The sequence below is a fragment of the Dasypus novemcinctus genome, chromosome X (assembly GCF_030445035.2).
Source record: "Dasypus novemcinctus isolate mDasNov1 chromosome X, mDasNov1.1.hap2, whole genome shotgun sequence".
Lineage (NCBI taxonomy): Eukaryota > Metazoa > Chordata > Mammalia > Cingulata > Dasypodidae > Dasypus > Dasypus novemcinctus.
Genome location: NC_080704.1, coordinates 184,057,565 through 184,080,971, shown reverse-complemented (window position 1 = coordinate 184,080,971; position 23,407 = coordinate 184,057,565). Strand labels below are relative to the sequence as shown.

At 45.6% G+C, this 23,407-nt stretch overlaps 1 protein-coding gene across 1 annotated transcript; it reads right to left on the bottom strand.

Moving 5' to 3' along the window:
- Positions 1-621: 621 nt before the first annotated feature.
- Positions 622-20,895, bottom strand: GABRE (gamma-aminobutyric acid type A receptor subunit epsilon). Its single transcript, XM_058291278.2, has 9 exons — positions 20,779-20,895; positions 16,919-17,133; positions 16,448-16,515; positions 9,862-10,082; positions 9,070-9,152; positions 7,639-7,776; positions 3,184-3,336; positions 2,838-3,037; positions 622-2,551 (listed from the first exon to the last, which is right to left on the bottom strand). Exons 1-9 carry the CDS (start codon positions 20,832-20,834, stop codon positions 2,144-2,146), a joined length of 1,542 nt encoding a protein of 513 aa, XP_058147261.1. The 5' UTR covers positions 20,835-20,895; the 3' UTR covers positions 622-2,143.
- Positions 20,896-23,407: the final 2,512 nt, after the last annotated feature.

Sequence of the window (23,407 nt, the reverse complement as noted above, 5' to 3'; positions counted from 1 at the left end):
AGGATTTTATGACTGAATGTCAGCTGAACGGAGCTATTTCTGCCTCCTCGTTTTTTGATGCTGTTTCTGTGTTCCCTTACAGTTGGACGTCACAGGATGCCAGGGCCAACACTTCCCAACATATCTCCAGAGATTTTTCTTTGAAAGGTGGCTCTACCAAGGTCTCCAAGTTTGCTCCAAGCCAAGAAATGATATCAGGATTTCTGGGATCTGGTTCCACTCCTCTCCTAACTGGTTGTTTAACAGTAGACAAATCTCCCCGTCTCTCTGTCTCAGCATCTCCATCTTTATACTGGGGGAGAAGAGCTATTATGAGTCCTAAGGAGTCCTCTTTCTCTTACTAGGTAGCGCTAGAGTGATGGATGGAAAGCAAAAGGGCCATGGAAGGGAGCAGAGGTAAAGGAGCAAGCCAGAGGGTCTGAAAAGGGGGACACACACCTGGCAGTCCTCTCCCCTTTGGATCCTTACTAATAAGAGAAGGGTACATGGTGCATGCTCTGTAGGTCTGGACATCATGGATGGGAGAGAGGGGAGATAAACAAAAGTTTGGGTCATTGGTTTACGATTTAAAACCTGAGTTAGAACACGTTCGGGTGCACAAGAAATTAGTGACAACTTTCATACTTTGCTCATATATTTATTCATATATTTCCCCTTTTCAGATGATGGTGTCAAAAAGCAGATGAATCCCCACCGTACCCACCCACCCCCAATAAAATACAGACACAGATTTCAATCAGCATATACAAGCGTTGGTGCATGTCCAAATTCACCTCACTGGATTACCAGGGCCAGGAAAGGATCAATCTTGGGGGCAGCCTGAGCACCTCAGGCCCAGGAATTGAGCAGGTCAATGCTGAAAAGAGGCTGCCACTCTGGACCCTGACTCTGGGGTGCCAACAGAGGCTCTAGAATCAAATTATGGTGAACAGAGCTGCCTAGCCCTGTCATGTAGTCTAGAAGGTGACAGTGGGCTCCAGGGTAGCTTCCAGTAAGGTCCACAGTGCCACAGAAATCTGTGCCTCAGGGTTCTCATCTGCAAAATGGGGATAAGAACCCCACCCTGAGTGTATCATGGGACTTTAACAAGGCTTAAAATAGAAATATTTTGTCAAAAGTTCTTTGCCAAAATAAAGTACCATACAAATTTAAGGGAATTCAATTGATTGATTGTGATTGAGAGAGTGCCCCGGGGTTAACAGGAGACTGGCTCATGGGTCCAGGGGCCAAAGAAGTTACAGAACTGCTATTCTGCCATAGTTGGATACCAGTCAATGGCGGGTAATGCCTGCTGCAAGGCAGAGTTCCCTTAGTACCTTGGCCCTGGGATGTTGCCACAGCCTAGCACCTGGGTCAGGGCTAGGAAAGTCACAGAAATTACAGAAAGTTTCACAGGGGTCAAAGAGAAAGAAGAAGGTGGCATTCAAAGCAGGGAGCTGTTATTATCATCACACACAAAAACAGATACCCACTTGATGGAGGGCATTGAATTGGTAGTGCGGATGAAAGATGGAGGCGGGGGGAGAGTGAGGCATCACAACAGCAGAAAGAGGGATACTGTCCCCAAAATACTCAATGGCTTGCTCCCCACTTCCTAAAAGGGTAATGCCAATTGTCTGTCAATGTGCAGGAGAAGGGAGGACGGGAGAGAGACTCAAGAATATAATCTGAACTAAGGACAGGGCCCCTCCCCCTGTTATTTTGTGACCTAATATCTTAAGGAGGTGTCAGAAAAGGAGACTGAAACCAGAGCTGGGCCTGAAGCCCCTTGAAGGCAGTGGTGGGGTATCTGAAAACGAAACAACAAAAAATGCAGTGTGTGTGTCAGCACTGCTGGGAAATAGCTAATCAACTCATCCATGAGCACAATTTTAGGGAGCTGGTTACTACAAGCTTAAAAATTTGGAGAATAGTGAGGGTGGGCATATTCCTTGAATGGAATGCCAAGGAGATTCACTGAATGGGCCAAGTGGGGGAATAGGCCAGCAAAGGCATATTCTCAGCAAGCTTTTATTTGGGGAAAAAGGAAGGAAAGACACTCTCTAGTTGCTTCTGCTGCTGCTGCTTTTCCCCAACTCCTTGGCAGGGGGCATGGAACCTCCCAGGAAACTGAGGGGCTGCCCCACAGGGCCCCAGCTGGCACCTAGAAGTAAAGGCAAACCAGCCAGTAGATCAGATTGAAGAAGAAGAAGGTCACAGGGAATAGAATGCGTGAGTAGTTATCTAGGCGATAGATGTGGATGCAGAGGCGGCCCTGCTGCCAGGTAGGGCCCTTGCAGTCGGGGATCATGCAGAAGTATTTTTTGGAAACCTGGAACCACTTGTAGCTGGTCAGCTCCGACTGGCATGGGTGTTGGAGGCTACTTGGGCTGGGAGACCGCTGGTCTGAGCAAGTCATGCATTCCGATCCACCACGTCCCTCAGAGCTGACGACGCTGCAAACAAAAGCCTCCTGATGCTGGTGGGCACGGGCACGGGCATGGGCACGAGCACGAGCACGAGCACGTACACGGCCACGTACACGGGCACTGACACGAACACGGACACGAGGCTGAAATGTACAAGTAAGAATGGGGAAAGGCAAGGGAAGATGAGCCAAGCCTAGGTGCTGGCTCCTATCTCCCTCAGAATCTTCTGGAAACTGTCTTTGGCACACTGTTTCTTGCCCCTGCAACACACACCATCATATCAAGTTTATTTAGTCCCCCTCCCCCCACAGTCCTGAGTAACTCCCCATTATTCAGTGAGCTGAACACCATGTGCCATGAGCCCTAGTTCCTCACTGGCATGCCTATATATGCCAAAGCTTTGCCACCTCTCCCATACCCCAGTCATACATGGCGAAGTTTCGGAGAAGCATGGGGTTTCCTCTGGTTGTAGGTCAGGAAGTTGAGCACAGCAAACTCCATCAGAGCACAGAAGCAGAAGACGAAGCAGATGGCAATGTAGAAGTCCAAGGCCGTCACATAGGAGACACGTGGGAAGTGCTTACGGGAAAAGGTGCCCAAGGTGGTCATGGTGAGCACAGAAGTGATACCTGTAAGAGCACAGCAGTGGAGGTGGGTTCACTGCTTGACCCTCATATCACACTGCTTATAGGACCCCAAAAGAAGGCAATTCTTTTCCCTGGTAAGGCTAAACCTCAGCCTGTGCCCATACTTGTGCCTGCCTTATCACACTTACCTAAAGAGGTCCTGGCTGGAGCAGACTCTTTCTTGATCCAAAATGAAACCCAGGAGAGCATTGTGGTCACGGAAGAAGGGACATAGTTTTGAAAAGCAACATAGCCAAACCGTCTGCTCACATTGAAGAAAAATGTCATGACCATGATATTACCTGGAAGATATTGAACAACAGTACTTTGTCACAGCAATGATGTAAGGGGCTCTCCCAAACAGGACAGGCACACTAAGGGTCACATTGTTTTGCTCATGACAACCTCACCATAGTCCTAGGATAAAGGTGCATTGTTTGAGTCCAACCTACAGAGGATCAGAAACCCAGAGAGAAGACTCACTACAAGACCCATGGCCAGTTCAGAGGTAAGCCAGGGCCAGAACCTTAAACTTTGTCTTTCTCAGTTCACTCTCCCACCATCCATGCCTGCCTTCTAGGGTGGCAGAAGACTCAGATGAAAGGGAAAACCTCATTTAGCCCTCTAGATATCAGAGCTACACAGCTAATGCCCAGATGGCTGACTGAATCCTTCATGTCCGGGGACACATCTTGTCTAGTCAGCAGGACTACAGCCCATACCCTCAGGAAATGAGACACGGACGGCCTGTGTTGTTAGGGAAGAGTGGGGAAACAGTTCTTCTGGCCTTCTTTCTATGAATTTATACATTGACAAAATGCCTTAATTAACATTCTCCACTGAGAGCCAAAAAATATCACTCCCTTGCCCCAAACACCTATTGGTTCCCTGTTCTACATGAGAAGATCCACGATGATCTGTTTCTGACATCGTACACACATACACACACATACCAGCTATAGCCTAAGCTAACCCCATCTGCTGATCTCAGATTCCTTGCAATAGCCTGCACATATGTACCAACTTTCAAATCCAGGACTCCCTATACTTCGTCTCTTGTCCCTGACCCAAAAGGAGTGTTTCACAAGTACAGAACTAGATGAAAGTGAAAATTCAGCCAGCCCTCTAGATGTCACGTATGTAGAGTATACATTCACAAGGCAGACTGAGGACTTCACATTCATTTGGGCATCATGTCCTTGGTATTGGCTCTCACCCAAGAAATTAAGGGTTCCTACAGGACCTGATGACAACCTACCTCTCTAGTTGGCATCTTCTTTTATACCCTCCATGCTGCCTTACACTCTGACACACCCATTTCCAAACACTGCATGCTCACAACTTCATAGTTTTTACCTGAACCCAAAATATTCCTTTTCACTCTCAATATCCAGTAGGATTTATAATGGTTCAAATGCTGGTTCTTTAGTTAAGTTTTATGGCTTTCTAAACAGCCATGGGTTTCCCACAGCTCCAAATATCCACCTCAGTGATATGATACTGTAGATTTCCATGGCACTGAATTAAGTGAACTTTTCAAGACAGGGCTCCTGTGGACCCTGTAGCTTGGTCCCTGCCCACCTAAGCCCAGGCTAGAACCCAACAGATGTTCAGAAACACTTGCTATACCTGGCACCAGCTTTGTAAATCAGAACACTGACCTGTCCATGTGTCCTCCTATTTTGGAAAGTGGGTCATCTGCCAAGATGGGGGTTGGAGCTGAGTGAGAACAGCAGCCTTTACTACTCACCTTGGCAGCATTGGCACTCAAGGGCAAAGATATTTCAGATTCTTCTGGAAAAAAGGCAAGGAACGTGACCTGGGATCAGTGGGAGACTGTGTCCAGAAAACAAAAAGCAGCTTCTGGGATAGAACTCCTCCAGAACTGCTGAGGGACTGCATTCATTTCTGTTCACTGGTCAGAATGTATTCATCAAGTTCCTGGTTTTCTTGCTCATGGGTTTTGATTCCACTTTTTAAGACATCACTATTTGGGTATAATCACCCTCTGCAAAATATTTCAGTTTATATTTTCTTGTTGCAAGAATATTTATTATCCCTCTGATATTTTCTATTCTTGTTTTAGTTATTCCAAAGTCAAATAAGAACTTTCTCCACTTGTCAAAAGATGAAAATTTGTCTTTGATGGCTGAGAACAGGATACTACAAGTACTTTCTTCTTCAGAGGAATGGAGCACCACAGGTAAGGGAAATAAGATATCTAAGGCTGAGAAGCCAAAGCAAAAAAAATGCTAAAGATGCTTTTCCACTTTAATTTGCTTTGTTTAGACCACATCTGAGCACTGCACTCTCAAAGAGGCACAATTGAAGAGACTGTGTCCAGAGGAATGGGACAAGAATAACAAGTGAACCTAAAGCCTTGAAGAACAAGAGAAGGAACCAAGGATAATGTAGCCTGTAACAAAATATGACCCAGGTCTGGGAAGATAGTACTGGTCCCTTAATCTTGACCCTGTATGAGAGTAACTGGCCTTAATTTAAGCTGGGTAGTTCTAGGGAAAAGAACTAAGTCTAATGAATGGAAATAACAGTGACCCCAAATTCAGATGAACAGGAAAAGTTTTCTGATAAGAGTTTCTGACTAGAGAAGGTAATAACTTTCTTGCAAGATAGTGAACTCCCTGATCACTGGTACAATTCTAACAGAAGCTCAATAGCCACCAGTGAAGGATGATTCATTCATGGAGGACAGAGTTGCCCTCTTTGAGAGCCCTATGAGGTGGAAACACTCTCCTTTCTCCCTAAGAATACTTTTCACTCTCAAGGAGAGCATGTGCTTACCTACTGTCATCGCTTTGGTGATGATGCTAGTTCTGGGGCATTGTAGTCACTAGGGTACCATTTTTGAAACAATGCACAACCATCTACTAATGGTAGACAAGTGACTTGAAAGCACCTGGGCCTTGTCTCCTTTGCCTCTTTTGATGATGGGTCCTCACCTGTCTGGAAGAAGCTGAGGTACAGAAAGGCAACAGGAAGGCCCATGGTTAGATGGCAGAAGAGCAAGGTATAAAAACTATTTCCCCAGATCCCTAGGGGAAAGGAAAGCATTTGAAAAGTGACTCTGGGAAGCGGATGTGGCTTGAGTGATTGAGCTCCCACCTACCACACCAGAGGCACCTGGTTTGGTTTCCAGTGCCTCCTAAAGAAGACAGCAAGCTGGTGCAATAGGCAGGTTCAGCAAACTGACACAACGAAATGATACGAGAAGAGACACAAGTAAAATGGGATGAAAGACATAACAAAGCAGGGAGCAGAGGTTTCCAGTGTCTCCTAGAGAAAACGGTCAAGACAGCAAGCTGATGCAATGGGCAGGTGCGGAAAGCCAACACAAAAAGAGACACAAGAGGAAGAACATAATGAAAGATACAACAAAGTAGAGAATGGAGGTGGCTTGAGCGATTAGGCTCCTTCCTTCCATTTCAGAGGTCCTGGGTTCAGTTCCAGGTAAAGAAACAAAGAAGATAAACAGACACAGCAAGTGCAAACAATGAGGGGGTGGGGAGAAATAAATAAAATAAATCTTTGAAAAAGTGACTCTTTACCTCTGTCTAGTACTGCTCATTAAAAGCTCTATTCAGAGAAGCATGAGTTGGCCCTCACCCAGTGACCAACTCAACAAGTGAAACAGAAGTAGATTTTCTGCCTAGCCACATGGAAGTGTAGCAATACATTTCCCATGACATCATCCACATTCTGGAAATGATGAGGGCAGTAATTCCACTACCCTGAACTTGGACAGTACTTACGAAGAAAGTTTCCAGGGCTTCTCTGGGAGCAACCCTGGGGAGATCTTTTCACTCTTCATTCAGATCACCTAGGACCATAAGCAAAGATACTCACATCTAATCAGGGGCTGGAGTTTAAGAATTCCAGGACTCTCCTCTCCCCTTTTGTCCTTGTTACGGACAAGGGCTGAAAACTGATTATCACTGTGTCTCTGTTGAATCTATCCTGAAGCCTTTGACAGGAATCTGCATTTGCTTGTCAAGTATGAGAGCCTCAGAGCTGCTCCTTGAAGATAATTGTGAACACAGCAGCCATTGAAGCCCCCTGGATCTTCAAATGAAGGTCTTGTCCAGGCAAAATCTGCCCCAGAAACCTCCCCCAGACTTTCCCAGCCTTCACCTCATTGACATTAGAACTCTGGTCTCCATCACCCATTACAAGAGACTTTGCTTCCCACTCAACCAGCTTGGATTGGTCGTGGGTATGGAGAACTCACTTGAGCTCCATTCCATGAAATCATTCAAATAGGTCACATTTGTAACAAAGACCTTAAAACTGAACAGTCTGCATGATAATGCTATTTGAAAATTCTGACAGCAATAAAACTTACCTGCTTACCTACCTTCTTGGGGGGCTTGGCTAGGCACTTCTTTAAATATTAAACTGATATATAGCTACAAAGTTTCAGCTTCCTCTGCAAACAGTTGTAAGAGCTTAGCATTTACAAAACACAAGCCGTGTCCTATAATATTTCCATGGAAGGGTTGCATAGCATTTGTATGGATGGCCACCTCCAGTCATCCTCTTCACCCTCCTTGGCCTCTGCCTAACCCTGGCTCCCATGGCATACTTACCAGCTGGGGTTGAGAGAATTTCAGTCTTGTTGCTCACTCCTTTAAACTCAAACTGGAAGAGCTTCCAGGAGTTTTTCTCATTGATTTCAAGCTTGAAATTTTCCCACTTGTAGATCATTTCATCCTCAGTATAGGAAACTGGAAAGCAATGTGGGAAGGGGCCATATGAGACTGGGAAGACCAATTGATGTCTTCCTCAGCATGGAATGAGCCTGAGTAATGCCTTGGAGTCCTGACTCTGGCCTCAACAGCTGTTGGACCTTGCCTCTTACCTCATTGTGAAGTCCATTCAATAAGTGTATTTATTGAGCATTCCTCAGTGCTAGGCCCTGGACTTGAAATACAGAGATAAGCAAGATATGAGCCCTGACCTCATGTATTTACATTTTAGTAAGACAATGAATATACAGCTAAGAGCCTGTAATTATTATGGTTGCTCTGAGAAACCACTGCCTATGGGACAGTGGGGACACAAAGGAGGGAAAGATCAGGTGATGACATATGCAGAAAGGACTTCATAGAGTAAGTGACCTGTCAATTAAGTCTTAAAATTGGAATAAATGTTCTCCATATGGATGAGGTTGAAAGGGCAGGTGTTCCATGCACAAAAAAGTGAGAATGGCTGGTGTACTGTGGAAATGCCAAAGGTTCAGGGTGACTAGTTCACAGGAAATGAGTTGTGCAGGAATGGATATCAGGAGTCATCTTAGGAGAGGCCAGAAGGAATTTTGTGTTGATCTGTGAGTGTTAAGGAAGGATCTGAAACTAAGAAGTGTCCTTGTCTAGGTAGTGCTTCAGATAGGTCACTCCAGTTATCATGTGAGGATAGCCTGGTGGCAAGGAGACCAGCTGTGGGAGGCCAGTGCAGTAATCCAGGCACACTAAAATGAATGAAGGCAGGAGTCAAAGCTATGACTGACAGAATGCAGAGAGGTAGAAAGGATCAATAGAGATTAGGGAAGGAACAGCAGCAGGACTTGTTTATTAACTAGATGCAGGAGGTGAGGAAAAGAGGCATCAAAGTTCTTGACCTGGAAAAATGGGTAGGTGATGTATCCTTCAATGAGACAGATGGGAACACAGAAGAAGTAGCAATGGGGGAGGAGTTTGGATGAAGTAATAATTTTAGTTTTAGACATTTTAGTGAAGATGTTGCAGAAGTCCAAGTGGAAGATGACAAAGGCCCAAACAAAGGTAATGAGATGAAGATGGAGAGGAGCAGACATACTTCAGAGGCAGGTGACTCACTAGATGAGGAGGAGAAGGGAGGAAACCAATGTGATGCCTAGGAGAGGAGATGCAAATAGTGGGGGAGGCCTTGGGCAATCTAGACACCATCTTAGGAGGACAGCAAAGCAGAAAATGCAAGAATGAGAAAAAGAAGGGGCCCAGCAATACTCTGGGACCCCAGAAACCTAAGAAGGTACTCACAGCTAGAGAAAGACAGAGGGCAAGAGTGAGAATCCATTGGAAATTTGTGCATATTTAGTGAACATCCAGCATCAATGGTCATCCTGGAAGGAAGAATGAAGCCTCATTAGGCTAGCCTTCAGCACTCAGATGCCCATCCAACTTGGGCTTGGGGACCACCACCAATGAGTGAAATGTGAGACTAAGAGCTCAAGGACAGTCAAAAAGCAAGGCAAAACAACTTAGAAATAGATGACTACTATGGTTTCCATCATCAGAGAAATATGTGGCTTGATTTAGATGAGCCTTTTTTTTTCCCAACTCAGCTACCAGGATCTGCCAACACTCTCCCACTCTGCCCCCTCCCTACCCCAACCACTGACACATAACTTCCCCTTCCAAGGAATTCAGTAATTCAACCTGATCTTAGGTATCTTATTTTTCCAAATGCTGTGTTGCTGCTCTGCCTTGACATACCACCATGTATGTGCCTTTACATCCCATGCACACTTGGGATGGAATTATCATACTGGTACATTCCAGTATGGGGAGCATTGGATTGGGAGCCAAGTAACTGGGTACCAGTACCAGCACTGCCACAAAATTGGTATATGACCTTCAACAATATCTTTCCATTTTGAGGCCTCAATGTCTGTTTCTGTATATTAAAGTGCTGGGCTCATGGTCTCAGAAATTTGGAAGGGTCCTTGGAAGAATTATTCAGGATGAGACCTCTGCCCATGGTTCTCTGGCTAAGATTTCCACAAGAGGAGAGAGGATCCTAAATGGTGAGACAACAGAGGCTTGACATACCTAATCGTGTACAACACCTTGCCATCCCTGTGAATGCGGACCATCTGGTTGGGCATGGTGATCACATGCTCTTGGGTCCTCTTAGAATTCCTGAAAAAGGTGTCTGGGATCCATAACTGGCTCACCCAGTTACCACTCAGAACAAGGCTCTCAAAGCTGTCATTGTAACGGAGACGTTCATCATACCAGGCCTGGTAGAAGATGATGTCAATGGTGTATTCCTGGTGGGGAAAAAAAGGAAAGCACACACTTGGGGCTGTGGAGACAAAGGACAGTCACAAAAACATACTGTTTTTCACTGCCTAACCTGGCATCTGAAAGCAGTAGGACAGACTGCATGGAGCACTGGACCAGGCAATAGGAGTGGGATGAGGACCCTTCTCTCTGCTTGGAAACTCTTCCAATGTCAGGACTAGAAGGGATTTTGAGGTTATCAAGCCTGCCTGATCATCAGGAACATGGGGAACTACCTCTCTGCATCATGCAGCAGTAAATACCAGTCTAACATAGCTCAGAGGAGGAAGTAAGGTTTGCCTTAAACAGAACTTCCTACTACTCTCTCTCATCATTCTCCTTCCCACCCTCTGGAAGCACACAGAGCAAGTCTTCTCTCTGTTAAATGGGGGTATTACAAACAACTTGTAAATATCCACTCAAACCCCAAAAGGCCAATGACATGTAGAGAAAGGGTGTGCGTGAAGCAAGCTAAGTTTCTGGTCCAGAACAGACATGGGAACCCTTCCCTACGAGTGGGCAAAGGCCCCTAGTCTTCCTGTGATGGGTTTGTCAAGCAGACATGCCCTCTGGAATCCACTTAGGTTTACAACGAGGAAAGCAGCATGCACTTGGCTGTAGGAGTTTTCTGTTTTTCAGTGTTCCCCAAAGAACAAGAACATTCCCAACTGGATAACATACTCAGAAGACAAATTTCATGTAGAAACAAGCAGGACTTGGTGGCTTAATTGCATGGAAAGAGCTCATCATCTCACCACTCCCACTAGGGCTGTGGTACTACTTGGGTCATGTCAACACTCTCTCAGCACCCATATTTCCTCAGCAAATAAAAGATTCCACTCAAAATAATTTTTAAAAATTACAAAAACACATACCTTTGATTTTATACAATAAAGTTTCCCCTTTCAGATTTTATTTGGGAAGCACAGATGTTAATTAATGTCAATCATTCATTATTCAGAAGTATATTAAAAAATGAAGTGCTTTGAGTCACAAGAGAAATATCTATTTAGTCTTGTGTTTTTTTAAACAAGGAAAATCATATTTTTGCTTTGTTGTGTTTTTCCTTTCAAACAAAGGCCCCTAACCTTTGAATATGTGTGTATGCATAGATATATCCATGATTATTTGGATTCCAGATATTTTCTATCCCATAAACTGTCTGTTAAACATTATGATTGATGCCTAATAAGAAGCAGGAGAAGCTAGAAATTGGTACCACTAGTGCTGAAGGAATCACAAAAAGACTGCAATAGAATTGTAAGTAGCTAAGTACCCAAACTACTAGGCCAAGTTGGGACCCTGAGGGCTAGAGGCCAGGTAACCCAAGCCCCCCTATTTTAGAGAAAGGGAAACTGAAGCTGACAGAGAAAAAGACCTGTCCAAAGCAACGTGTGTGGTTGACGGCCGCATGCAGTTTCTGTGCTCATACCTGTTACCATGGCCTGGCCCTGGGATGCCCTTTGCTGGCTTCCCTCTCCAGGCTTTAATTTACTTGCACCAATGATTCCTTTGGCTACCCTGATTTAACTTTCCTCTGCAGAATTGTTTGCTCTTTCCCCTGAGTTATCTTAGTTATCCTGCATCAAATCATGGGCACCAGGCAGAAATCCACAAACTTGGAGGCCAATAGAGTCCTCGGGGGAGAAACAAAGAAAATACCTGCTTGCCTTTGCTCCCCAGGCCTAAAGGTGATGAGAGCAGCTGCCAAATTGCTAGAAGCCAGCTAGAGAGGGGAAGACCAAGGACATTTCCAGAGTGGGCCTGAGAAGCAGATAGATAAGAGCTGGCAGGGCCTGGTTACTGTTCACATGGGTGCCCATAACCAGGGCCTACACGGGCAGCCTTCAAAATGTTTCCATATTTTGTATGGGTCTTAGCCCTCCCCTCCACATCCATCCAGTGCTTTCGCTCTGCATCCAAAAGTGTTTCTAATGAGCATTTAATTTATACTTAATAAGATGCCAGCAGCAAGTTAATTACACATTAACTGATAAGGAATGGTTCATCTTCTCCCCAGTTTGACAGGGCAGCTTTGGCTGTGTGTCGCAGTGTGTGCATTTCTTTTAGGTCAGCCAAAACTCTAGGAATTTCATGCTTAGGAATTGGCTTAATTAGAGCAGCCTGCGATAAGTACTGCAGCAAGAAGCAGCCTTAGCAGGTGTTGATGTTGTGACAGGCAGCTGTTCCTAGATTGGTCACAGCCTTCTAGGCTTAGAAGTCTAGCCATGAGCTGTGGGCTCATCAGGTTTCCCTCATTTATGCCAAGTCCTGAAGGGAAGGTGTCCACTTGAACTCTATATGACATAGATGGTACTGAAATGCCCCTCAAACAACTATATCACAACCTCTCTGAGGCTCAGTTTCCTCAAATATAAAATGGGTATCACAATGGCAGCCCCTGCCCACTACACAGGCTGTCATGAGGGCAGTGTCTCCAGAGAAAAGTCGACTTCTCAGGGAAAATAATACCACATGAGGGTTTGGAATTTTCTAAAGGTATTTGGCCCAGGAGAGAGCACCTCCTCACTAGCCAAACAAAATAAAATTGATGGCTCTTCTCTGGACCAGTTCTGTGGTCCACACCAGGCATGGTGGCTGCTGGGTTATTAGACTATACTCTCAGGGCTGGACAGCTATCAGCACTTCTGGCACAAAGAGTAAGGTAATTATAGCCAAAATTATTCCACTACTCTTCAATTTTAGAGGATGCTCTATTTCATCCAGGAAATGGGGAAAGGCAACCACGACCTCCATGAACCATGACTTACTGTCACATGTTTATCTACAAAGTCCATCTTGCAGCCTAGGCCCTAAACTCACCTAATTACATGGTGCTTGTGAGGATGCTAAAAGTGGTTCTAACTGACTAGACCAAGCCTATGGCCAAGATAGACTTGGCTACCACAGCCTTCCTCATCGCCACAGTACTTGAGCAGTTATTGTGTGCTAGTCCTTGACATTAAGGAATCCATAGACGAGAAAATAAAAGAGAAAATAGAAGATTATATCAATAACATGAGATAGAGTAGACCAGGTAAACAGCCATGATTTAATCTAGAAAGATATGAGTAAGAAGGGAGCAATCAATAGCTGTGGATTTCAGGGTAAGGATTTTGAAGAGAGGTGAAACATTGAAATACCGAACAGGGGAGAGCTTGCGGGAAGACACAGAGATACAAGGTGGTCTGGGAACATCTGTACTGTAGTGTGAATTAAAAGGGTAAAAAGAAATGAAACCAGAACCCCAGGCTGGTTCCAAATGAGCAGCCCTGACTGCTATAACATGGGGTTGAAATTCAAGTTGTAAGCAGGGCTGAGATTATGAGACACACATTACTTGGCAGGCCGGGTTAGTAGGTAGATTGAGGAAGGAAGAGACTTTCCTAGAATCCAAGTGGGAAATGCTGAAGGCTAACTGGGGAGAGAAAGGATCAGGGCAGAATTAGAGAAAAGTCTTAGAGCAAGAATTTAGTAATGTGCTGATCAAAAAATAAATTATGTTCTTACCCTGCATGCTACACTGATATATGTTACCAATAATTCTAATACCCGGATGTAACCCACTTTTACCATGTAACTTTTAATATCTTTCAAGAGGATTAGTTTTTGTTTTAAAGTAACACATACTCATTAAATAAGAAAAGTAGAAAAATAAAAGAAACACTATGCCCCATGAAGAAAGGTAAAAACAAAACAAAAATAAAGGCTACTCTCTTGAACACTTATGTGCTAGTCCTGTGATTAAAGCTTTCATGCATAAACAAACACAATCATTTTTGGGGTAACGTTTGGCTTGTTAATTTCTGTTCTTTTCTTTGCTTCTGTATATAGACATTTTTAAAAGTATGTAGCTATAACTGAAGGGTATAATAAACATTTTTGAATTCTGAAAAAAAGTGTATTATTTGTAAGGTTATAATTTTGCAATATTTCTTATATTAAAAATGACTCTTTAAAATAACATTTTCATGAAAAAAAATCAACTTCGACTAACAAAAATGAAAAAGCCATTTCTTGTGGTGTGTAAAGTTGCTTTATTATTTTTGTTTATTTTGAAGGGAAAACTGAAAGATACTAGGAAGGTTCTGAAAGTCCTCTTCAGACAATAAGTGACGTACCATTTCCAGTCTTATTCTCAAGTTCACACTGGTTAAAATCTCTCCCAAAACCTCTGGGAGTGGTTATAGACACACAGGGCAGAAAACACAAGTATGTGGAAGGCCCCATAGGCTTTCCATAAACTAGAAGAAATCATAATAAAAACTCATTACTAACAATTAAAAACAACAGCTGGGGGGGTACTAGGCTCCTGGCCGGGGGGTCACTGTTGTGGGCCCTGGGAGAGCAGTGGCAATCCTCCAGGTGCAACGGCAAGAACCAGGAAGGAAAGAGGGCCCAACAGTGGGCTCTTGATACTAATGGCTACACTTTTGAGCCTATGCACCTGCAATAAGAACAAGGCCTAGAGTAGCATTGTGCCTGGGGGTTTCCTCCTGACAGCCTTCATGTTACTCAAATGTGGCCACTCTCACAGCCAAACTCAGCGTGTAGATGTGATGCATTCCCCCCAGCGTGGGACACGACACCTGGGGATGAGCCTCCCTGGCACCGAGGGATCACTACCACATACCAGCTGAAGAAGCAACTAGAAAATGACCTTGAATTAAAGATTCAATGCGGAACAGCAGAATATACCTGTCTACATATAATAACATGACTTCGGGAAGCAGTTTGACCTAATGTAAGGGGGAAATGGAAAGGAGAAATGAGATTATAAGGCTGTGAGTCTCTAAAAAAGAGTCTGGAGGTTGTCAGAAGGAATACCCCTATGTACAACTGAACAGAGTCTAAGAGACAGATAGGGTGGATACAACCCCAGGTATTGGTTCTTTTGAGGGATAAAGAGACCCACGGGTTCTATGGTCATGGCAGAAGGGGTTCACTGCCATGACAGATGGCCCTTCTTTGGAGCTGGTGTTTCTGCGTGATGGAAATGGACTCAGAGGGAATCTCTTTTCACAAGACTTGCATGCTACTTTATTGGAATTGTAGTTGGTGCTGAGTTTAAGATATATGTAGGGGATTTGAATCTCTGGACTGATAATATGACACCCAGGCCCAGAGCCTCAACAGACTTCAGCTCCTACACTTTGACTTATTGGACTTACTCCACTCAGCTAACATGGAGTTGAAAAAGGTCAACCACCACAACATGGAGCCTAGAGTGTCTACAACTAGAAGCGGGAAGAGTGCATCCAGTACCCATGTGGAATCTAAGCCCTCACTTGACATAGGTGTGCAATGGACACAACCAATCCAATGTCCACAGAGAAAATGTGGAATGGGTGTGGGAACGGTAGCCATGGGGGCTGCTGGGTGTGGGTAACGGGAGGAAGAGATGAGATGGGGAGGCGTTTTCGGGACGTGGAGTTGTCCTGGATAGTGCTTCACGGACAATTACGGGACACTGTAGATCCCCCCAGGGCCCACTGGATGGAACGTGAGAGAGTCTGGGCTGTGATGTGGACCATTGACTATGGGGTGCAGTGATGCTCAGAGATGAACTTACCAGGTGCAATGGATGTGTCACGATGATGGGAGAGAGTGTTGCTGTGGGGGGAGTGGGGGGCGGGGGCGGTGGGGTTGAATGGGACCTCATATTTTTTTTTAAATGTAATTAAAAAATAATAATAAAATATTTTTTTAAAAAAAGATATAGGGGATACACATATATCTCCCCACACACTCTCCCCCATTAACAAAATCTTTCATTAGTGTGGTACATTTGTTGCAATTGATGAGCACATATTGAAGCACTGCTACTAGCCATGGTCTGTGGTTTATATTATAGTTGACACTCTGCCCCACACAATTTTATAAATTTTGACAAAATGTAGATTGGCCTGTATCTGTCATTGAAATGTCTTGGGGACAATTCTAATGTCCCCAGAATGCCCCATGTTCCACCTCTTCTTCCCTCTTCTTCCCCTCAGAACCTCTGGTGGCCACTGCCTTTCTATCAATGATATGAATACTCTCTGTTTATTGGGATGGACAGTGTCCATCATCATCTTTTTGTTAGTTGTCCTGGGCACATTCAATGAACTGGAGAGTAGGTGTTGCAACTCTGTTGAGAGTCAGGGCTCAACTGGCAAATGAACAGATTAAAGATTTAAGTCCCTGGGACATTATTTACCGAGTATAGTGCTAATTATAGGTTCAAATAAAAGGGACAGAAAAGCCATGTGTAGGGAAATTATAAATGAATCTAACTCTGTAATACTGGGGTGCATAAATTCCAAAGTAAAGCACACTGACAGGTGCTGAAAAAAAAAAACTCATTACTCACCATGTCCAGTATAGAGAGAGGACCAAGACTGTTGACCAAGACCTCAACAGTGACCACAGTGGGCTTCTCTGCAGGGGAAACACAAGTGGCAGAATGTAAGTGTCAAACAGGGCCAAGAGTAAGGGGAGGGAGTGGTTAGACTGAAGGAAAGGGGAGTCTCATAAGGGTTGAACCAAGGGGTTTCTGCATCCAATCCTATTTCTTTCTTTGTTCTTTCATGACAAGACCCAATTCATGGACTGTTGAGAGTTGGACAGACTTTGTTGGTCCCAGTCCAGTCGGCTCATTTTATAGTAGGTGAAACTGAGGGTGAGAGAAGGGAAGTTTTTTGACAAGGTCAGTGCCAGTGATGAGACAGGAGTTGATATTTCTCAGCTGTCAGATAAGCAGCAAATGCTCTTGTCCACCTATACCCCAAGACCCCCAAACCCGCTCCCTTCCAGGAGAAGAAAGAGTTTTTCTGATACTCACCACCAATGCCAGGGCGCAGTTTATGGTCATATTTGCCCAGCATAGTGTTCAGGATCTGAGAGGCTTCTGACGCGCTGGCAGCTTTTTGGCCAGGAGCACGGGCCTTGGTTTTGTCGGTGAGGAGCTTCCTTCTGATAAACCGGGGCTGGGGTCCATAGACATCATTGCCACTGGCTGAGGCTTCCCTCTCCCATGAAGCCCGGGGTCCTTCAACACTACAACATACAAATGAATAATGAAGCTCTGTCCTCCCCTTGTAGGGGCCCCAACTAAAGCAAACCAAAAATAAGTTTGCGACTCAAGGCGTAATTAAAGAATGACTGATGACAGTAAATTATGAAATAGTAACATTATACCTGTTTAATTTATTTTAAATCTTGCTTGGGGGCAATTTCAATGTTATACCTCTTATATAATTCTTTATTTTAAAAAAATCAATAAATAAACTAAGATCTAGATTAAAATTTATTTTCAGCATAAAATGAAGTGAGAAGATATCATGTATGCTAGGCAGGGCAGCAGGGAGAGAGGCCACTGCTGAAATTTCAGAGCAGCTATTTATCTAAACTCTGAGAAAAGGCAGGACTCCTTACCCAGAGATTGTCATCTGGGAAACGGATAGCCAATAAGAGTCCAATGTGAATACCACAATCCCCCAAAATTAAATAAAACAAACAAAATTATAAGCTCTCTGCCAATGCATGAAACTAACCTATGATGTTAAGTCAGGTAGTGACAAGGTGTGCCAGCGACCTATTGTTCCCTGATCTGGGTGTCTTTACACTGGTGTGTTCATTCAGGGACAATTCATCATCTGTACACTTATACTATGAGTACTTTTCTACTTCAATAAAACGTGTTTTAAAAAATAAAAACACACCTCATCTGTCAACATACAGACCATATTTGCATCCTGATCTAAAAAGGCAAACATAAACAAACAAAAATCATTTATGACCAAATAAATTTGAACATTGACTGGATAGTTGAGGAAGAAATTGTCCTGAAATTTTTGTTGTAATGATGTTGGTTTGTTATGTGTTCAAAGTCCTACTGCCTAGAGATGGATAGTAAAATAATTACATATGAAATGATATGATGTCTGAGAATGCTTCAAAATAACCTTGGAATCCAGGGATAAAGAGTGGGCAGGCAGACAGATAAAATGAGAGTCTGAGACTGACAAGGCTGATGATATACACATGGAGATTCATTCCACTTTTTCTTCTATTTTTATATATCCTTGAAAATTTTTATCATAAAAAAGATTTTTTAAAAGCCATGAGCTTAAATTAATCTGTAATATGGAAGGCAGGAGAATGGTTTCCTTTGGGGAAAGAGAGTGTACTGGGAAGGGGTGGTGGTAATGTTCTATTTCTTGGTCTCGGTGCTGATTACATGGGAATGTTTACTTTGTGAAAAGCCATAGAGTTGTTTACTTATGATTTCAGTGCTTTCATATATGAATAGTACACTTACAAAATAATTTTATTTAGAAAACCTATCAGGCAAGTTGCTCCCCAGGAAAAGGGGGAAACAGGCAGAAGAATGGGAACTGCCCTGTATTACAGACCAAGGAACTGTTAACTTGAACAGCAAAATTCACTTTTCTGCAGTGTTTCAACCTGTTGGAATTGCTTATGTGGTATACAGATGTGCCAAGTCTATGCTGTTTCTCACGTCCAAAGTGGCCAATTCTGACCCTGGATGAGGGAAGCAACAGACTTGGGAAAAGCAATTTCGACTTTCAAAGACCACATCCCAAAGATGGCCTCTTTTCCTGAGGCTTTTTTAGGTTTCCATGGACAACTGGAGGCTAATCCCCCAGGCCTGTGAAAAAATAACGTAGGATGGAGAAGGGGACCAGTGGCCCTACAGAAAGAGTGACGTGGCTGGGAGCACTGCACTATCAGGATTGGCATTCAGTGGTAGGCTGGGCACCACCAGCCAGGACCACCCAAGAGTCTTCAGAAGCCTTCCCTAATGAATGTAGCCCATCGACAAAAAGCAGCTGGAGTGAGGGTCTTGAAGTTGCTTTAATTCTACATTTATCTTTGGCTGGTAAAAATCCCTCATCCAGGAATCTCTAGGGTCAAGGAGCTGCTGACAATGCATACCTTTCCCCATGCAGCCATTAAGCTCAGGGCTAGAAATATTAAAATCTTAACAACACCCATGCACTGGACTAGAGAGATAGTCCTTTGGGGGTTTTTCAGACATCAGCACCCCTCTAGATTTGGTGGTCCAAGATGGAGATGAATCTGCACATTCTCCTTCAACTGAGTCAGGGCAAAAGCAGCATGAGAAGGGACCCTGGTTTGTTTAGTCACATCTGCCCCACCCCCCATTCAATTTAGATGGAGAAATTGAGACCCAGAGGGAGGAATGGTTGTGTCCAAAGGCCCATAACTAATTCGAGGATAAGCCAGGCCCAGAGATGGTTTTTCTGGTTCAGTGTTGCCCTGGACAGCACACTGTACTGTCACCTCCCCAGCTCTTCTCTGACATCACAGGTTGCCATGCTGACAGTGTCTGGACACCAGTTACTGTATCCCTTTCCCCTGGCTGGCAAGGTAGTTCTTATATCAACAGCCCCTCTTCCCTGCTGCTTTCCTCCCTGATCCCCTTCCTCCCCTCTGGCCCCTAGAACCTTCTTTTGCCCTAGTCAGTCACCATGTCAGCTCTTCTAGCTAGTCCAAATCACATCTGGAGGGATGGAGATGACTGGAAATTCCTAGCATGCATTCAAAAACATTCACCTAGCCCCTGCTGAGGCCCACCCTCACCCCAAGGAACCACTGAGAAGCAGGGCACCACACCACACCTCCACTGAGGAACTAAAGCAATCTGGTGGGGAGAGAAGTCATTCCCTCCTCCCTAAAACAGATAAGCAAGAATCAAGTTCAGTATCATGGGGACTTTGAGAGGACTCAAGAGATGAGGAAGCTTAGGAACTGGGGACAGTTCATACCCAGCTGGAAACCCTCTCAGAAGAAGCACTTATATTACTCCTGCAAAAACCAGAAATCCAGGGGGCAACCTTTCTAGCAAAGTCCCAGGGCCTGAAGAGGATGTGAGGGAAGCAGGCTGCTCAAGAGAAACTTGCTGCTAGCCTGATCAGGAAAAAGCGTGTGCGGGATGGGGGTGGGGGTGGGGAGAGAGAAATCCAGGATCCTTACCACACACTTCAGAAAAAAATAACATTCCTGGCTCTCATCTGCTGAAGTCCTAGCAGGGCGTCTGGGGGTGGGGAGGAAGGGAGAACCTTGGCCAGGGCAGGGTAGGGGAGCTAACTGGGGTGGGAACCCTTGGACTAAACCAGGGCTTGTGTCCGGGACTGGCACCAGGTGGTATAAAATGGGAAGCAAATAAAGTCAGAGTCGCCTGGCACAGTGCCTGGTACTCAGTAGGCGCTCAGAAAAAAACTGAGCAACAGATAATCAACTAGCCAGTACAAACATTTCAGGCGCAGTTTCGCTCTCCCATCTGCGCGCCTTCTAGGGCGCCACTTTCCCAAAACCCATTTCCCGCGGAGCGCAAGCGGGTACCCCGGGGGCCGCGCTCCTCTTCCTGGGTAAGACCTGGCCACCGCAGTGTTTAGGAGAGCAGGAGTCCGGGGACAGGAGCGTCGAGGGACCAGGCTTCCTGCCTTGTTTTCTGAGCGCCCCCTCCACGGCCCGGGGAGCCCGTCTAGAAGAAGCGGTCAGAGGCTGACCACGCGTCGAAGAGACTCGGGATCTGGCTGATCTGGAACTGGGCTAAGACCGAGGGGAACGCGGGGGTCCTGAGACAGCTTCGCTCCCATCCCGGAGAGGGGAAACGGACACGGAGGGCTCCTGGATCCCATTCTGGAGACTCACCTTGCCTGGAAGAGCATCAACATGGCCAGGAGGAGCAGAAGAAGTTTGGCCAACATCGCGGCCGGGACCAGGCGACCACCTGCGCGGAGGTCGCAGCGCACGGTCTGGCAGCACCCAGCGCGGGTAGAGCGTTTTGCTGGGCTCCAACTTTCACTCCTCCCCTTGGCCCCGCCCCTCCGCTCACCCCTGCCTGGCTCCGCCCCCTGCGCCCCCTTGGAAATCTCCGAAGTTGGTGTTTGCTGCGGCGGGGAAGGAGGGGCCAGAGGAGGGAGAGGAGCAGGCAGAGCAGGAGAGAGCCCTCTCGCGAGGCACCCCCGCCCCTGCCAACAAGGCTGCAGTGCAGCCAGCCAGCCAGGGCAAGAGCTCCGGAAGGAGCCTGGAGCAGATGGCGAGAGGGAGGGGGCGAAATCGGAGGCTGGTCGCTGGGGCTGGGAGGGCAGCCGCGGGCTGGATCCGCCTGGGGGACGATGCGGGAGGGACGGGGGTGTTGTGGTTTGCTTCCTCCAACCCGCTACTGTGGCGAGGTAGAGCTGTTGTCCACAACCTGTTGCTCCCTATTGCTCCCGCTTCACTTGGCTTCCCTGAGCTGCCTCGCAGGTTTATTCTGCCCTCACTCCACACTCTAGACACCTTCAGACCAGAGTTCCTGTCATCCGAAGGAAGCTGGGCAATATTTGGCACAGTAGGGGAAGAGAGAGACTTGTGGTTCTCCCCAGGGACAGTAACGTTTGATCTGAGCCACTCCACAGCCCATTTTCCCTGGTCGTTTTAGGGGGAGGACCCAACGGGGCTCCCAATTAAGCCCTGGTGGCGTTGGCATATTCCTTTCCGAGGCTGACCATCAAGTCTTTCTGGAGACTTGGTTCCCTGGCGATGCTAGAAGGAAATGAGAAGGCCTTGCGGGGAGATGGCCTTTGGTTTATATCTCAAGAGTCTCAAGGATCTTTGGACTTCACCTTTCTTGACTAGACCCTCAGGGCACACTTCAGAGGGAATAGGATAGCAGAAATTTGCATAACAAGCTGATGCCTGGGCTAGCAGAGTCCTCACATGCTGTTCTAGAAGAGTATGTGTGCATTCTGACCACCATTTACCCCTGTGGAGAGGCTCTCCACTTCCACCCTCCACTCACATCCTTCTTCTTTGTCATCTTCATCACAATACTCACTAACTGAGGTTTTTCTAGGGCTTTTCTTTGTAAACTGATATATGGTGAGTCTCTCCCACTGGGGAAAGTCCCAAGACAAAACAAAACAAAACAAAACAAAATTCTTGTTTGTCTGGTTCTCCACTGTATCCCTAAAATTTAGAACAATTCTGGACACACCGTAGGCATTCAATAAATATTTGTTGCTGGACTGTGTGCACCTGTGTGTTTTCTGGTAACACCGAGCTCGTGGGAACCTGGGGTTCCCTTCATGCTGGAGTCCAAGAGAGAAGAGTTCAGACCCACCTCATCCTCCACAGCAGATTCCTGTGCTTGGTTTAATGCTCTGCTGTAACCTTCTTGAAATGTTTAACAATTTTTTAACAAGTGACTCTGCATTTTCACTATGTGCTGGTCCCTGCAAGTTATGTTCCTGATCCTGTCTTAGGGATATTTGCTACAGAAAAGGGAACAGGCAAACACAGAGCATTTCTGAGCCCACTAGAAAGAGAAGGCTGCCTGTCATCCATGTCCAGTACCAGGTAACACTTTCTGCAGCCTGTCTTGGACTGAAAGTGCCTACTGTATACATGCCTGTTTCTCTTCTGATGTGGCAGCCCCAGGAAATGGAGGTTTTTCTGACTTACCTATATACCCCTAGGTTAAGCGCAGTGCCCAATGACCAGCAGACATTAACCTATATCTACTGAATGAGTGACGGAATCCTAGGCAGCCTAAGTGATCTAAGCTTCCTCATCAGAGGAGCCCAGACATTTTTCTCTTAAAGATTGACATGAAACACACTTTGCCATCTTACATATGAGCCCCGTCCATGAGATGGCTATGAAGAATTGTAAAAGGCAGGACACTATTTTATTTGCAGTTCTCCAGTATCTCCAGAATGTTTGTCTGCATCAGGTCCCATACTTGATGCTGAGGGAAGATATGGCAAGGACACAGGAACGACCCTGACTTTCACTAATGTGGTTCAAGAGAGGAGAGTGAACTTCTCTATCCATACGAGGAAGTAAGTCATGAGCAACTGGGAGTTCCAGGAAACATAGTCCACCCTCTGACTTGGAAGTCCTGGAAGTTTCGTGAAGGCAGGAGGAGCCTGTGCTTGGCATAGAGTTGAGTCTTGCAGGAAAAGGAGGGTCTCTAAGGCAGAGGTGCAGAGATGAGCATGCTAAACAGAGAGCTAGCCAAGGTGTTGAAACCAGAATGTGTGGTGACTGTCAGAGAACAAGGAAGAGTGTGCCAGGAGTTTTTGTGGGAAGAGGAATTGTGGGAGACAGAGCTGGAGCGGGAGGCTGGGCTGGTTGGGCTGGGCCTGCAACATGAAGCCAAGAGACTGCCCTTTATACTGTGAGCAGGCACATAGCATGTTAGGACTATCCCTCCAGAATATCCCTCTGGTGGAGGTAAGCAAGTGTTTGGAGAAAGGAGCTTCAGAAGCCTCTTTCCTCCCAGAAAAAGAGTAGC

Excerpts from the sequence above, each read along its gene's own strand:
- GABRE (XM_058291278.2), bottom strand. The coding sequence starts at position 20,834 with ATGTTGGCCAAACTTCTTCTGCTCCTCCTGGCCATGTTGATGCTCTTC. Across the intron at positions 7,777-9,069 it reads CCCTCTGTCTTTCTCTAGCT|TTTCCTATACTGAGGATGAA; the intron begins GTGAGTACCTTC and ends ATTGCTTTCCAG. Across the intron at positions 2,552-2,837 it reads CTTCTCCGAAACTTCGCCAT|CCTCGTGTCCGTGTTCGTGT; the intron begins GTATGACTGGGG and ends TGTACATTTCAG.